Source organism: Phytophthora ramorum (assembly GCF_020800215.1).
Source record: "Phytophthora ramorum isolate Pr-102 chromosome Unknown Phyram_PR-102_s0003, whole genome shotgun sequence".
In the NCBI taxonomy this organism is placed as follows: Eukaryota; Oomycota; class Peronosporomycetes; order Peronosporales; family Peronosporaceae; genus Phytophthora; species Phytophthora ramorum.
The window spans coordinates 582,199-597,596 of NW_027150649.1; the positions used below are offsets into that span (position 1 = coordinate 582,199).

The window sequence follows — 15,398 nt, forward strand, 5'->3', positions numbered from 1 at the left end:
AAACGTTTAAACGTATCGCCGATAAGTTTGGTATCGGAGATCAAGGCGCTGTGGGTAAATTAAAGAGGATTTGATGCGTCGCGACAAGCGGGACAAGACAGCGCTGCTAGTGAGCTAGTGATAAACCTACGATATCTCGGTATCCCTGGGCGACGAGCTTCTCCATCATGCGTCGAGTATCCGAAGCAGCGATACCAATGTCGTTCTCAATTTCGAGCACGCGCTGAGAGCCATCGCGAAACGTGGCGAGTACTCGGCGGCAGGACGAATTGGCACTCCAGCCGGCGCCACCACTGAGATGCCACGCGTTGCGCACCATGAGCTCGAACTCGTCGTCGTTGGCGATCCCGGCACTCAGGTCCTTGTAGTACTCGAGGAACTCGTGCCAAGTGATGATTCCGTCGCCGCGTGAATCGAATTGTTCAAAGACGCTCATCATCTCGAGCATGGCGTCGCGTGGCTTGATACGCCCTGCGAGCACTTCAGGGTGTTGAGAAGCATCGTACAAGCGCTCGACCTCTTGGACTGTGGCTTTGCCGTCGCCTGAAGTGTCAAGCAGTGCGAACGCTTTCTTTACTAGCAGGATGCGGCGCTTAGTTATCGAGCCCTGCAAGAGAAACCCACCACGAAGCAGTCAGGCCTTACTGAGCCAAACGACAGTTGGAACCTACTGTAAACGTACCCGAAGACCTCGCATGAGCTCGTCCAGAGTGATTTTACCGCTTTGGTCTTTGTCGAACATTCGGAACGTGCGTTCCAGTTCTTCCGGCTCGGTGTCTTGAACTCCCAGGTGAGCTATACCATCACGAAATTCCTGGGTAACACACGTCGTTGAGCACGAAATACCGGCACTCACAAATATCAACACGGAGCAGACTTACGTCCAGCTCGATGACGCCGTTCCCGTTCTGGTCCATCCGGCGCAGGATCACGCCCAACGTGCGAATGCCGTTTTTGCCGCCAGCCTCGAGAATGCTTTCCCGAACATACTCGAGAAGAGACCGAGACCTTCCACTCAGCAACGCTTTCCCTGAACATCCAGTGACCGCACGAGCAAACTCGGCGTAGCTCAGCACCCCATTCAGGTCTTCGTCGTAGCGATCGAAGAGCGCTTCCGTCTCAGCTTGGACGCCCACAAAGTTCAGCGACAACATTGCGCGAGCGAACTCGTCGAAGTCCAGTACGCCAGAGCTGTCGCGGTCGAAGCTGCGGAAATGTTTGGCGAGCAATGCCGCCTGACTGTGCTCGTCACGATAGCCCGACCGCACCTCGAACATCTCGCGCAGCTTTTTCTCTATTGCATCGATTTTGCTTTCACTCATGTTGGTCACCACCGCCAGCAGCACAGCAAGGGCTTACAGCTCTCTGTCGCCTTGTACGAGTCGAGATATACTCGGCAAGAGGGAAACGACTAATAACGCCCAGACAGCTTTGACTTCTTGTTTAGGGCTGTCCAAAAACAAAGAAAACTGCAGACCACTTTGAAAATGTGAACTCTCAGTGCATTAGCGGTTTCCATGTCATAAACTAATTCAAAGGCAACCAAAGGAGCAATAGCTCTCGATTTACAATTCTTAGTAAGAGAAACATTTTCAAAAACTTGTGAAAGGCCCCTGCAGGCTAAAGCAAACTCGTCGGAGAACAAGCTCGGTTCTCACTTTGAAAATAATGAGCGGTGCAAGCTGATCCAGCGCACAAATAGTAGGCGCGACACATGCTTACTCTTGCTACTATCAACTCCGAAACACTGCCTTGAACACTAGTAGCAGCTTGATACTTCCATCGACATTGCACAATTCGTTTGCGAGCGCGGCACCATTTCCCAGTTGCACGCAGAATTAGGAGCCGATTCGGGTAGCGGCCGCAGCTTAAGCTGTCCACCTGCGTAGCGTAAATGGGGAGGATGAATTGTAAGCTGAGCGCAGCTTGATAAAACACCAAGTTGAAATCTCAAAAGCAGGAACTATAGCGCTTGCATTTACTCTCGGACGAAAGCACCGATTCGATCATTTCGGATTTGGACCCCTGGAAGAGCTGAGCTCCCATATCTTATGCTGCTCTCCGTGTACTGCGTGGCGCTCAATGGCTCGCGTCTACCCACGTCGAGATGCACGCAGCTCCTAGCACTGCAAGGTCCGTACGTGTCCGTCGTCAAGTTTTCATGACAAGGTCGACCTTTGACGTGGAAAGTCTCCATTGCAGGGTCTCAGCTGGTCCTTCTGCTCGTGAGCATGACAAACGTGTTGCAACTCGCCGGTGGCCGCAGTGCAAGTTTACGTCGCTGGAATGCAGTGCAGTGCTGGCTGATGGCGCTGCATTCGCTGCTGGTGATGGCTGCAGTGGCCTGTTCCGCGGCTTTGGCGGGGGTCGCAACGCTGCACCAGTCGTCGGCGTCGCTGGTTTGTGGAGCGAGCGTTGCAGTAGCCGCGTGGTTCTTCTACGGTGTGGGCAGTTGGTTCGAGTTCCTGCAATTCAGGACAAGCTGCAAGGCTGATGATTGACAACGTGCCACTGGACTCGCTGAGTCTCCAAGACCTCCGATCCAGACTTACCTATATTCCGCAGGAGGTAGTGCTGTTTTCCGGTACGGTGCGCTCCAACTTGGATCCTACTGGCGTTCTCGACGATGAGCGGCTTTGGACGGTGCTACGAAAGTGTGGCGGACTTGCAAATGCTATCGCGAAACTAGCTCGTGGCTTGGATACTGTGGTCGAAGGCGGTGCTGAAGAGCAAGCTGCAACGTTTAGTCAGGGCCAAGCTCAGCTGCTGTGTATCGCGAGAGCGCTTTTGCGCCCGTCGAAAGTGCTTTGCATCGATGAAGCCACCGCATCCATTGACCACGAGACGGAGCGGGCCATCTCCGAGGTGGGTCTTGCTACCGTTTAGGACAATCGTGCACTGCCTAACAAAACATTTCCAACTTTTTGTTGTTTTGTATGAGCAGGCTATTGCGTCCGAGTTTGCTACGTCCACAGTGCTGACGGTGGCTCATCGTATCCAAACCATTATGCATTGCCATCGCGTATTGCTGCTGGACAATGGCCGCATCGCTGAAAGTGGTGACCCGAAGGAGTTGGCACAAAAACCCCAGTCACTCTTCTACCGTCTGGCAAACTCTGGGGACGAGTCTCAGCTACTCTAAAGTCGAACAAGGTCTTTACGTACATATAGTTGTGTGCTGTTTCGGGTATATGCTAGCCCAAGCATTTTGATGAGGACTCCTTGTCGTATGTCGCAAGTTTTCGATCCACTTTTCGATCTTGGCACGCGTGAGCAGCGATGTTTTAGGGGCGAATCCGTAGCTGAGGTACCCTTTGCCAGACTTTCGCCTGGTTTGTCGCCAGGTTTCTCGGTTCCTGGTGTGGCTGGTTCAGTGCCTGCATCAGTCTTTGCATCGTCTTTAGCAGGCGCTTTGACGGGTTTCTGGAGTGCGTCCTTGACGATTTCGATCTTTCAGCGGACGATGCCGCGAATGAGGTCATCCACAAATTTGGGCAACCTCACCGAGTCCTGGTACTGCAATCGGTTCACGACGGACAAACAAGGCAAGACTTCAGACGTACGGTGCATTTGCAGAAAAGCTACGTTGCTGGGAAGAATACATTTTCGGTCGCTTTGAGCAATCTTGCGCGGCTTCCAGCATTTACCAGACATGGAAAGCAGCGCACAGGCTGTCACGTATATTCCATTTATGATATGAGTGTGAACGGTAGATACGGGCGCCAGTCTATCGTTCCTACAGCAGCTACCGCTTTACTTCCACTCGACGCTGGGCCTCGTCCTCACGATGTTTGTTTGTTGTTGGTCATCTTTTGTGCTGCCAGCTCTTTGGATGCTTTACTTCGTGACGGACAAGGTTGAGAGAAAACGCTTTGTTCCATTACTGGTTTCAATAAATGCCACTACGTGTATCTTGGCGATAAAATATCTAAACAAACTCGTTGCGTACAGTGCAAACTTGTCTTCAGGCTGGCCCTAGTAAGCTTGGCCGGGTGTTTATCAGAGTCGAGGTTGTCGTCATCAAGCAGCTTGTCACGTCAGAAGAAGTCCATTCGGCCAGGCACATCACACGAAGAACGCCTCTGACGCAAGCACCGAAGCAAAGTAGAAGAGCGAGCGAGTGGGCGATCACAGTGGTCAACAGGGAGTAATGAGTCCCCTCGACCACTGCAAAAGCACACCACACTCGCACCTCACGCGAAGCACGCCAGCATCTACAGTTTCAACGGAGGTAATGAGCCCCGATCAACTGAGCTGCTGGCACAACTCCGCGTGAGGCCTACCAAGCCTCCGCACTCCACGTCCAGAAACCTTCCACGAGAGATCAGCCACGACAGAGAGAAATGGGTCTCTGCTCGCCAAACTGGATTTGTGCTGATTCGACGTGCCGCTTGATGTCATGTTGCCTGGAACACCGGGAGAAATGAGTCCCGCGTCGCGCGGAATGGCCACGATACGAGGCAGAGATGAGCGCCCCCTACCGTACCCATTCACCACGCCAACAATTCCCATCAACTTGTCGACAATCACGATCTCCTACGCAGCGTCCGCCACGCAGGAGGCCAGGTCCAGCTTTCTTCGAAGACCACTAAGCTCGAGTCGTCCAGTCGGGCTAGTCGTCGTGGCTACCGATGGAGGACACTTGTACGGGGCTGACCTGGCCGATCGTGGAGAAGTCTCTGGCGACGACGACGGGGTGGATGTACACGACGACGAAGTGGTTGACGCACACGACGACCCCAGCCTCTCGCTCTTGTACATCCGACTAGACGTAGCCTCGTAGCTCTCCTCCCTGCCACTAGCGTTTACTGAAGCACCACGAACGATGGGACTGTCCTCGCACCGCTTGTATGTCTCCGTAGCCGTGTTTTGGGTCTGCTCGAGTTGCTCTGGCAGCGTTTGCCTCACCTCACTGAATTCAGCACCTCGTTGCAGCTGCTGGCCATACCTCTTGACCGCAGCATTGTACTTCTTGATGTCCTTGTAGCGGCCACCAAAGGTACCCTTGAACGTGTCAATTGTCTTCTGCAGCTCCTTGTTCTCTCGGAGCTCCTGCATATACTGCTCGCGAGCGTGGCGTCGGCGCTCCAGAACTTCTTTTACGGGCAAACGGTTGCTTTCCTTCAGGTCATGGGAACAACGCGGTGGTTCCTGACGCGAGTCCTTTTCCGCCAGCAGCCTCGCTCGCTCGGCGTGATAGGTGTCGCGCTCGCGCTCCAGATGCCCCAGCCGGTGCTGCACCTGCTCCTCCATGCGCCTGAGCTTGTCCTGGTACTGCGCAATCTGCGTCTGTTTCTCCTGTTTCATGGTCTCGACCTGCGCCTGCAGCGTCGCAAGCTGCTCTTCACGCTCCTTGCTCAGCGCCTTCCAGTGCGCCTCCTCCGCCAAGAGCTTGACGTGGGTCATCTCCATCTGCTGCAGGTTCTGCTGTTCTCTCTGTGTCATGAGCTCCGTCTCTCTCTCGTCTCTCGTCCTGGCGTCTTGCAGTTCCTGTAACTTATTGCTGAGCGTAGCCACAATGTCTTTCTGCGTCTGCAGTTGATGCTCCACCTGGACCTCCCGCTCCACGTTGACGAAGTCCACGTCCTCCTTGGCGCGCCGCAGTTGCTTCTCCAGGCACTCGATGCGCAGTTCGTGGTCGGAATTGTCCATGCACAGCTGCTCGTTCTCCGCCGCAAGCGTGTGCTCGCGCTCCTTCAGTGCGACGCGCAGCTGCTCCACCTGGACCTCCCGCTCCACGTTGACGAAGTCCACGTCCTCCTTGGCGCGCCGCAGTTGCTTCTCCAGGCACTCGATGCGCAGTTCGTGGTCGGAATTGTCCATGCACAGCTGCTCGTTCTCCGCCGCAAGCGTGTGCTCGCGCTCCTTCAGTGCGACGCGCAGCTGCTCCACCTGGACCTCCCGCTCCACGTTGACGAAGTCCACGTCCTCCTTGGCGCGCCGCAGTTGCTTCTCCAGGCACTCGATGCGCAGTTCGTGGTCGGAATTGTCCATGCGCAGCTGCTCGTTCTCCGCCGCAAGCGTGTGCTCGCGCTCCTTCAGTGCGACGCGCAGCTGCTCCACCTGGACCTCCCGCTCCACGTTGACGAAGTCCACGTCCTCCTTGGCGCGCCGCAGTTGCTTCTCCAGGCACTCGATGCGCAGTTCGTGGTCGAAATCGTCCATGAGCAGGCGCTCGTTCTCCGCCTCCTGCGTGCGCAGAAACGTCGCTTCTCCGCGCGTGGCAGTGGTCGTGGTCGTGGTCGTGGGTGTGTCTGAGAGCATCCTGTCGCAGCTGTCTCGCTGCGTAGTCTGCATGGAGGTCCTCTCCGTTGGCGCCTCTTGAAGATACGTGGCTCTTCTTGCTGGCTTTTCTTGTTGTGAGTTTTGCGCGCGCTTTTTGAATCGTTTGGTGTGCGACACCTCAAAATGGTGTGGCAAACCGCAAGATAGCGGATGAACCTCTAAATTGGCAGCGTGTAGAGCTTCCGGGTTACGTGTATTAGAGCACGAAGCGGTACCTTTGCTACCATTATCAGTTAAAGGCGTCGAGAAGATGGTGTTTGGGGCGACAACACAGGTAGGTAATTCACATTCAAAAGGGCGACCAGGTGGCTCTGACGCGCTTGGGGCTGGAGAATGTTGGCGGTGTCTTCTAGCATCGCCCATTTAGGAGGGCGTAGGTGTAAAGAGCTATGTGACTAACCAGACTGAGACTTCTACTGGGGAAAAAGGGAGTGGTTGGCATCAGGAGGCTAGCGGGATCGCCGATCCACTGGGCTGAGCCGTCTCATCAGCAATCTCAGTACAACGCCTTGACGTGCATCGACGTAGAGCTCGAGCTCGCCGGTCTTACTAATACGACATGATCACCAACGAACAACCGTATTGGTACAGTTCGCTTCAACGTCGAAGTACTATCACCCAAACGGTTGGCGGTGGAAGCCGAAGCAGCGGCGGACAGCTCATCGCACAGTAACTGTGTTCCGATTAATTGGTGACAGGATATTGACACCGAGGGGGAAATGGGTACACCTCAGGTGTACCACCGACGGGAACAGCTTAATCCAGAGTTCCCGGCTGGGTTCCTCGTGCATTGGGAGCAGAGTGTGCTGGACAAGTGGAGGCACGACTTGTGGTTCCGTGTTTTGGGGCGGTGGGTGGCTCTAGCCCGTCGAGCGGTGGCTCGCGAACGGCGACAGGAGGCAGCAAGCAGATGTTGAGCTAGTAGCAACCACAACTTCCGCAGGCTGCAATCATTGACTTAACAGCGATTTCCTACCCGGACAGTTGCCCGTTTGACTTTGAATTGACCAATCATAATCTTGGCGCCAAGGTGAGCTTTTAGTTGACAGGGAATTGCCTCTTTACTTAGTGTGCGGCGACTTGTCACCCCCTACACCATCTTCTCGACGCCTTTAACTGATAATGGTAGCAAAGGTACCGCTTCGTGCTCTAATACACGTAACCCGGAAGCTCTACACGCTGCCAATTTAGAGGTTCATCCGCTATCTTGCGGTTTGCCACACCATTTTGAGGTGTCGCACACCAAACGATTCAAAAAGCGCGCGCAAAACTCACAACAAGAAAAGCCAGCAAGAAGAGCCACGTATCTTCAAGAGGCGCCAACGGAGAGGACCTCCATGCAGACTACGCAGCGAGACAGCTGCGACAGGATGCTCTCAGACACACCCACGACCACGACCACGACCACTGCCACGCGCGGAGAAGCGACGTTTCTGCGCACGCAGGAGGCGGAGAACGAGCGCCTGCTCATGGACGATTTCGACCACGAACTGCGCATCGAGTGCCTGGAGAAGCAACTGCGGCGCGCCAAGGAGGACGTGGACTTCGTCAACGTGGAGCGGGAGGTCCAGGTGGAGCAGCTGCGCGTCGCACTGAAGGAGCGCGAGCACACGCTTGCGGCGGAGAACGAGCAGCTGCGCATGGACAATTCCGACCACGAACTGCGCATCGAGTGCCTGGAGAAGCAACTGCGGCGCGCCAAGGAGGACGTGGACTTCGTCAACGTGGAGCGGGAGGTCCAGGTGGAGCAGCTGCGCGTCGCACTGAAGGAGCGCGAGCACACGCTTGCGGCGGAGAACGAGCAGCTGTGCATGGACAATTCCGACCACGAACTGCGCATCGAGTGCCTGGAGAAGCAACTGCGGCGCGCCAAGGAGGACGTGGACTTCGTCAACGTGGAGCGGGAGGTCCAGGTGGAGCATCAACTGCAGACGCAGAAAGACATTGTGGCTACGCTCAGCAATAAGTTACAGGAACTGCAAGACGCCAGGACGAGAGACGAGAGAGAGACGGAGCTCATGACACAGAGAGAACAGCAGAACCTGCAGCAGATGGAGATGACCCACGTCAAGCTCTTGGCGGAGGAGGCGCACTGGAAGGCGCTGAGCAAGGAGCGTGAAGAGCAGCTTGCGACGCTGCAGGCGCAGGTCGAGACCATGAAACAGGAGAAACAGACGCAGATTGCGCAGTACCAGGACAAGCTCAGGCGCATGGAGGAGCAGGTGCAGCACCGGCTGGGGCATCTGGAGCGCGAGCGCGACACCTATCACGCCGAGCGAGCGAGGCTGCTGGCGGAAAAGGACTCGCGTCAGGAACCACCGCGTTGTTCCCATGACCTGAAGGAAAGCAACCGTTTGCCCGTAAAAGAAGTTCTGGAGCGCCGACGCCACGCTCGCGAGCAGTATATGCAGGAGCTCCGAGAGAACAAGGAGCTGCAGAAGACAATTGACACGTTCAAGGGTACCTTTGGTGGCCGCTACAAGGACATCAAGAAGTACAATGCTGCGGTCAAGAGGTATGGCCAGCAGCTGCAACGAGGTGCTGAATTCAGTGAGGTGAGGCAAACGCTGCCAGAGCAACTCGAGCAGACCCAAAACACGGCTACGGAGACATACAAGCGGTGCGAGGACAGTCCCATCGTTCGTGGTGCTTCAGTAAACGCTAGTGGCAGGGAGGAGAGCTACGAGGCTACGTCTAGTCGGATGTACAAGAGCGAGAGGCTGGGGTCGTCGTGTGCGTCAACCACTTCGTCGTCGTGTACATCCACCCCGTCGTCGTCGCCAGAGACTTCTCCACGATCGGCCAGGTCAGCCCCGTACAAGTGTCCTCCATCGGTAGCCACGACGACTAGCCCGACTGGACGACTCGAGCTTAGTGGTCTTCGAAGAAAGCTGGACCTGGCCTCCTGCGTGGCGGACGCTGCGTAGGAGATCGTGATTGTCGACAAGTTGATGGGAATTGTTGGCGTGGTGAATGGGTACGGTAGGGGGCGCTCATCTCTGCCTCGTATCGTGGCCATTCCGCGCGACGCGGGACTCATTTCTCCCGGTGTTCCAGGCAACATGACATCAAGCGGCACGTCGAATCAGCACAAATCCAGTTTGGCGAGCAGAGACCCATTTCTCTCTGTCGTGGCTGATCTCTCGTGGAAGGTTTCTGGACGTGGAGTGCGGAGGCTTGGTAGGCCTCACGCGGAGTTGTGCCAGCAGCTCAGTTGATCGGGGCTCATTACCTCCGTTGAAACTGTAGATGCTGGCGTGCTTCGCGTGAGGTGCGAGTGTGGTGTGCTTTTGCAGTGGTCGAGGGGACTCATTACTCCCTGTTGACCACTGTGATCGCCCACTCGCTCGCTCTTCTACTTTGCTTCGGTGCTTGCGTCAGAGGCGTTCTTCGTGTGATGTGCCTGGCCGAATGGACTTCTTCTGACGTGACAAGCTGCTTGATGACGACAACCTCGACTCTGATAAACACCCGGCCAAGCTTACTAGGGCCAGCCTGAAGACAAGTTTGCACTGTACGCAACGAGTTTGTTTAGATATTTTATCGCCAAGATACACGTAGTGGCATTTATTGAAACCAGTAATGGAACAAAGCGTTTTCTCTCAACCTTGTCCGTCACGAAGTAAAGCATCCAAAGAGCTGGCAGCACAAAAGATGACCAACAACAAACAAACATCGTGAGGACGAGGCCCAGCGTCGAGTGGAAGTAAAGCGGTAGCTGCTGTAGGAACGATAGACTGGCGCCCGTATCTACCGTTCACACTCATATCATAAATGGAATATACGTGACAGCCTGTGCGCTGCTTTCCATGTCTGGTAAATGCTGGAAGCCGCGCAAGATTGCTCAAAGCGACCGAAAATGTATTCTTCCCAGCAACGTAGCTTTTCTGCAAATGCACCGTACGTCTGAAGTCTTGCCTTGTTTGTCCGTCGTGAACCGATTGCAGTACCAGGACTCGGTGAGGTTGCCCAAATTTGTGGATGACCTCATTCGCGGCATCGTCCGCTGAAAGATCGAAATCGTCAAGGACGCACTCCAGAAACCCGTCAAAGCGCCTGCTAAAGACGATGCAAAGACTGATGCAGGCACTGAACCAGCCACACCAGGAACCGAGAAACCTGGCGACAAACCAGGCGAAAGTCTGGCAAAGGGTACCTCAGCTACGGATTCGCCCCTAAAACATCGCTGCTCACGCGTGCCAAGATCGAAAAGTGGATCGAAAACTTGCGACATACGACAAGGAGTCCTCATCAAAATGCTTGGGCTAGCATATACCCGAAACAGCACACAACTATATGTACGTAAAGACCTTGTTCGACTTTAGAGTAGCTGAGACTCGTCCCCAGAGTTTGCCAGACGGTAGAAGAGTGACTGGGGGTTTTGTGCCAACTCCTTCGGGTCACCACTTTCAGCGATGCGGCCATTGTCCAGCAGCAATACGCGATGGCAATGCATAATGGTTTGGATACGATGAGCCACCGTCAGCACTGTGGACGTAGCAAACTCGGACGCAATAGCCTGCTCATACAAAACAACAAAAAGTTGGAAATGTTTTGTTAGGCAGTGCACGATTGTCCTAAACGGTAGCAAGACCCACCTCGGAGATGGCCCGCTCCGTCTCGTGGTCAATGGATGCGGTGGCTTCATCGATGCAAAGCACTTTCGACGGGCGCAAAAGCGCTCTCGCGATACACAGCAGCTGAGCTTGGCCCTGACTAAACGTTGCAGCTTGCTCTTCAGCACCGCCTTCGACCACAGTATCCAAGCCACGAGCTAGTTTCGCGATAGCATTTGCAAGTCCGCCACACTTTCGTAGCACCGTCCAAAGCCGCTCATCCTCGAGAACGCCAGTAGGATCCAAGTTGGAGCGCACCGTACCGGAAAACAGCACTACCTCCTGCGGAATATAGGTAAGTCTGGATCGGAGGTCTTGGAGACTCAGCGAGTCCAGTGGCACGTTGTCAATCATGATGCTGCCACTTCGTTCCCAGGGAACAGCTCGGAAGAGAGCGTTCAGCAGCGTTGACTTCCCAGCACCCGTGCGTCCGCATATACCCAGCTTTTGGCCAGCAGGGATTTCACACGTGACGTATTTGAGCGCTGGAGGCGCCATCCGTGGCCCAACCCACTCCCATTCGGCGTCACCGAACTTGTTGTGCTGCTCCGAGCTTTTCATTGATGAGGCGTACGTCACTGTTAGGGCCTTGATCGAAATTTGCCCTGCTGTTGGCCAGGAGAACGGCATATCCTTCACGTTTGTGAGGTCTCCAGTGCCAACCACAGCTTCCTCAGGCTCCAGATCTGTGTACTCTTTCACTCGCTCCACTGCGATCATTTGACGCTCCGTGTCGACGAAGCTGTTTAACAGTGAATTGAGTTTCCCTACAATGGGGAGTGCGTACGTGAGCGTAAGTCCGAGGATGCCAGGGTTGATGGCGCCAGTAAGGTTGAAATCCGCCACAGCAAACACTGCGACGAACGAAGTCACGCAGACGCCTAACATGTCGAGACGCAAGCCAAACCAGGCGCCCGTGGTCGAGCTGAGGAACGAAACTCGTTGGCTACGATTCAGACGCACGCCGTAGCACTGAACATACTGTTGTTGTTTCTGAGCTGCGCGGATGACAGTGAGACCGTCCAGAGTATCGGTGAACATGGCCAGCAGTGGCGATTGCGTGGCTGCATCTAGTCGCCTGAGGTGACGCGAGCTTGGGCGATAGTCACGTTGTAGGTGGAAGTACAAGACGCTCAGCGGGACGAGCAGCACCAACACCAAGCGGTTTCCGTAAAAGAGAATGACAAGCGCCCCCGTCACATCGGCAGCATCCTTGAGGAAAATGTTGAGAATGAACGGTAGCGATTCATCCACAGCGTACGTATCTCCGCTCAACCTGTTTAGGACTCGTCCGATGGGTGTGTGCTCGAAGAACCGCAACGGAGCAGCGAAAATGCTGATCACGAGCTTGTTGTATGCAGCTCGGGCTGCGCACAGACCACCATAGGCAAAGATGAACGAGCGAACAAACACGGCACCAATGTTGGCCCCAGCGATGTAGAGCAGCACCATTGCAAACTCTCGCGGCGAGATAGAGTGCTTGCCGTTCGTGTACACTGCGATCCACCAGTCTAGTGAGTTGCGAGAGACTTGCATGGCTGCCACAGCCAGCACAATGACGACAGAAAGAGCCCAGCCTACAGCTTCTGAGTAGGCTTTCCAGACGTGCCAGCCCACCACTCCAGACTCTCGATGCTCCTCCTCCTCCTCTTTAGCCTCTGCTTGGGCCTTCGCCTCTTGCTCCGGTTCTGCCTCGTTTTGCTTTGATGGTTGGGTTTCGTGTGCTGCTGAATTTTCATCAGAAACACTGTCGAGATTGTCTTCGCTAGGAGATCTCGTCAACAATTTCACCAAGCGGCTTGGCGGTTCTTTGGTCTTCAAGTGGTTGTACGTGTCCTGCTCCACGATAGATCCTTCATCCATCACCACGACCTGCGCACTCTTCGGGAAGAGCGGTAGGAGATGTAGAGAGTGTGTGACGATAACTACAGCAGCATCGGCAGGAATTACGCTGGAGCCCGACGAAAAGCAGTTGGCGACTACTTTGCGAGCCGTGTTCATGTCCAGTCCGCTCAGCGGGTCGTCCAACAAGTAGAGGTCTGCTTGCTGGTAGAGTGCACGAGCGAGGTTGATTCTGGCGCGCTGGCCGCCACTGAAGTTGCTGCCACTCTCGGCCACGGTATACGGTGGTCTCATGCTTCGGAGATCCACGTCAAGCTCGCACGCCTTCAAAATCTGCTCATAACGCGTCCGATCGATACCATCCTCTCCTTCTTTACAGTCCGCGTCTTCGCTACACAGCGTGACGTTTGCTTGGACACTCCCTCGGAAAAGCCACGGGCTCTGAGGTGCATACGAGCAATGCGATGGTTTCCGATGTCTGCGAAATACTGCAGCCTTATCGCCCGAGCCTGATCGCTTTGGCATTTCGCCAAGCAATGCAAGCAATAGAGACGATTTCCCAGCGCCTACAGGACCACAAACCACGAACGTTGAGCCTGCACGTAAAGAAAACTGATTGATACGCAACATGAACGGACGAGCTGCCATCCGTGGCGACGACGGTGTATCTTCCATGAGAAGAGGAGTCTCTGCATCAGTCTCTCCCTCTCCACCATTCTCGACTTGATGCAACCCCCAAACAAAGTCACAATCACGTATTTGCACGATGTCCTTGTCATTTTCTTTGTCAGCAGTAGAGTCGTATCTTTCGTTACGCCCTCCGTCCTTGATTGTATTGGCTTGACTGCGTTCTCGATCGAAGAGAAACCTGCGAATACGCAGCGCTGAAACCTTGGCCTCAAGAAAGCCGTTAATAATCCACGGGAAGTAGTTCATGGGGAAGATGAGTCGATCAAGCAGAGCAATCGCTGTGAAGGCATCAGCCGCTGAAATGACTCGCCCAGAGAAGACTGCAGTGACGAAGACGGACACCTGAACAACCACAGGAGTAGAAGCCCAAAAGAAGACGCAGAAAGCGTCAAGGTACTTGCGGACCTGCAGCCTCCCCATTTCCAGTGAACGACTCGTACTCATGGCCTCCAGTCGCCACAACACCCAACCCAGCAGCTTCAGTGTACGGATAGCTTTCAGACTCTCCGCAGCCAGGCCAACACGTTCGTCACGGAAGCGCATCATATCCGCAGTTACACTCTGGATTTTCCGACCCAACACAGTTTGGAGCGGCAACATGACAGCCAAGACGGCCACGCCAGCGACAAAAGCTACAGACACGGCTTTGCTCAGCAAAATCAAGGCGACTGCGATCTCTGCTGGGATCAGCACCATGTCGAACAACGTGCTGGGCATGCCAACAATCCGCCCAACATCGACCGACAAGAGATTCGTGATGCGCCCAAGCCCGCCAGCCTTTCGCTTCTCCTGACCGGAAAGATGCAGCGTCCGCGCGTAGATCGCCGACACTAACCCAGCTCGTACTCGCAAATCGAACCGCTTCCAGGCCAGATTGTACTGCGTGCCCGAGACAGCTGACAGAATTGAGCGTCCCACCATTGCTGCAGCGAGGGAGTAGCCTGTTGAGAGCGACGGGTGCGGAGACCCAGCCCAGTCCAAGAAGAGCTTGAGCAGCAGCGGACTCGCCAGTCCAATAGCTTTGTTCGCCGTCGACCAAAGCGCGAACACCAGAACATCCGCGCCGTACAATCGCCGTGCCACGCGCAGGAAGGACGGCCGAGCCGACTGAAGCTCGTGCTGCAGCTCGCTCTCGAACAAGGCTGCAGCGACAGACGTGGTGTCCCGCAGCGGCAAGTTCGGTACGTCTGCCATCTCCAGTCGGCGCTTCATACCCAGCGCAATAAACGGGGAGATCCAATGGTACGACAACTGCGAGAGCCACCCAACCCGGTCCAGCGGACTCTGCATCACCTTCTCAGTCTCCAAGGCCTCATCACCTGCATCCGGCGGGAAGCTCAGCGCCCTCAACACTGCAATCACCGCTACAGCAGCTGAAATCTCCGCTTTCCACTGCACCAGATTCACCACCAACAGCTCGGATTGAGTCATCCCTCCCTGCATCACCACTTCTTCAACACCTGACAGCACCACGAACAGCGTCACAGCCTTGCAGCTTGTCCTGAATTGCAGGAACTCGAACCAACTGCCCACACCGTAGAAGAACCACGCGGCTACTGCAACGCTCGCTCCACAAACCAGCGACGCCGACGACTGGTGCAGCGTTGCGACCCCCGCCAAAGCCGCGGAACAGGCCACTGCAGCCATCACCAGCAGCGAATGCAGCGCCATCAGCCAGCACTGCACTGCATTCCAGCGACGTAAACTTGCACTGCGGCCACCGGCGAGTTGCAACACGTTTGTCATGCTCACGAGCAGAAGGACCAGCTGAGACCCTGCAATGGAGACTTTCCACGTCAAAGGTCGACCTTGTCATGAAAACTTGACGACGGACACGTACGGACCTTGCAGTGCTAGGAGCTGCGTGCATCTCGACGTGGGTAGACGCGAGCCATTGAGCGCCACGCAGTACACGGAGAGCAGCATAAGATATGGGAGCTCAGCTCTTCCAGGGGTCCAAATCCG

The 15,398-nt window shown here is 55.2% G+C and overlaps 5 protein-coding genes across 5 annotated transcripts; 2 read left to right on the forward strand and 3 right to left on the reverse strand.

Annotated features, from left to right (window-relative positions):
- Window positions 1–106: 106 nt before the first annotated feature.
- KRP23_3336 (Calcyphosin) lies at window positions 107–1,277 on the reverse strand (the record flags this gene model as incomplete). The annotated part of the gene is made up of 3 exons (XM_067888174.1): window positions 107–607; window positions 683–814; window positions 882–1,277. The coding sequence occupies 3 exons, from the start codon at window positions 1,275–1,277 to the stop codon at window positions 107–109; spliced, it is 1,029 nt and encodes a 342-aa protein (XP_067747440.1).
- An 830-nt stretch (window positions 1,278–2,107) lies between these two features.
- Window positions 2,108–3,142, forward strand: KRP23_3337 (ATP-binding cassette sub-family C member 2; the record flags this gene model as incomplete). Its single annotated transcript, XM_067888175.1, has 4 exons — window positions 2,108–2,133; window positions 2,203–2,399; window positions 2,477–2,865; window positions 2,945–3,142. 4 exons carry the CDS (start codon window positions 2,108–2,110, stop codon window positions 3,140–3,142), a joined length of 810 nt encoding a protein of 269 aa, XP_067747441.1.
- A 695-nt stretch (window positions 3,143–3,837) lies between these two features.
- KRP23_3338 (uncharacterized protein) lies at window positions 3,838–6,297 on the reverse strand (the record flags this gene model as incomplete). Its single annotated transcript, XM_067888176.1, has 2 exons — window positions 3,838–3,883; window positions 4,844–6,297. The coding sequence occupies 2 exons, from the start codon at window positions 6,295–6,297 to the stop codon at window positions 3,838–3,840; spliced, it is 1,500 nt and encodes a 499-aa protein (XP_067747442.1).
- Window positions 6,298–7,622: 1,325 nt separating this feature from the next.
- Window positions 7,623–9,911, forward strand: KRP23_3339 (uncharacterized protein; the record flags this gene model as incomplete). The annotated part of the gene is made up of 2 exons (XM_067888177.1): window positions 7,623–8,905; window positions 9,866–9,911. The coding sequence occupies 2 exons, from the start codon at window positions 7,623–7,625 to the stop codon at window positions 9,909–9,911; spliced, it is 1,329 nt and encodes a 442-aa protein (XP_067747443.1).
- Window positions 9,912–10,606: 695 nt separating this feature from the next.
- On the reverse strand, window positions 10,607–15,359 carry KRP23_3340 (ABC transporter C family member 13; the record flags this gene model as incomplete). The annotated part of the gene is made up of 3 exons (XM_067888178.1): window positions 10,607–10,804; window positions 10,884–15,208; window positions 15,278–15,359. 3 exons carry the CDS (start codon window positions 15,357–15,359, stop codon window positions 10,607–10,609), a joined length of 4,605 nt encoding a protein of 1,534 aa, XP_067747444.1.
- Between the last annotated feature and the right edge of the window lie 39 nt (window positions 15,360–15,398).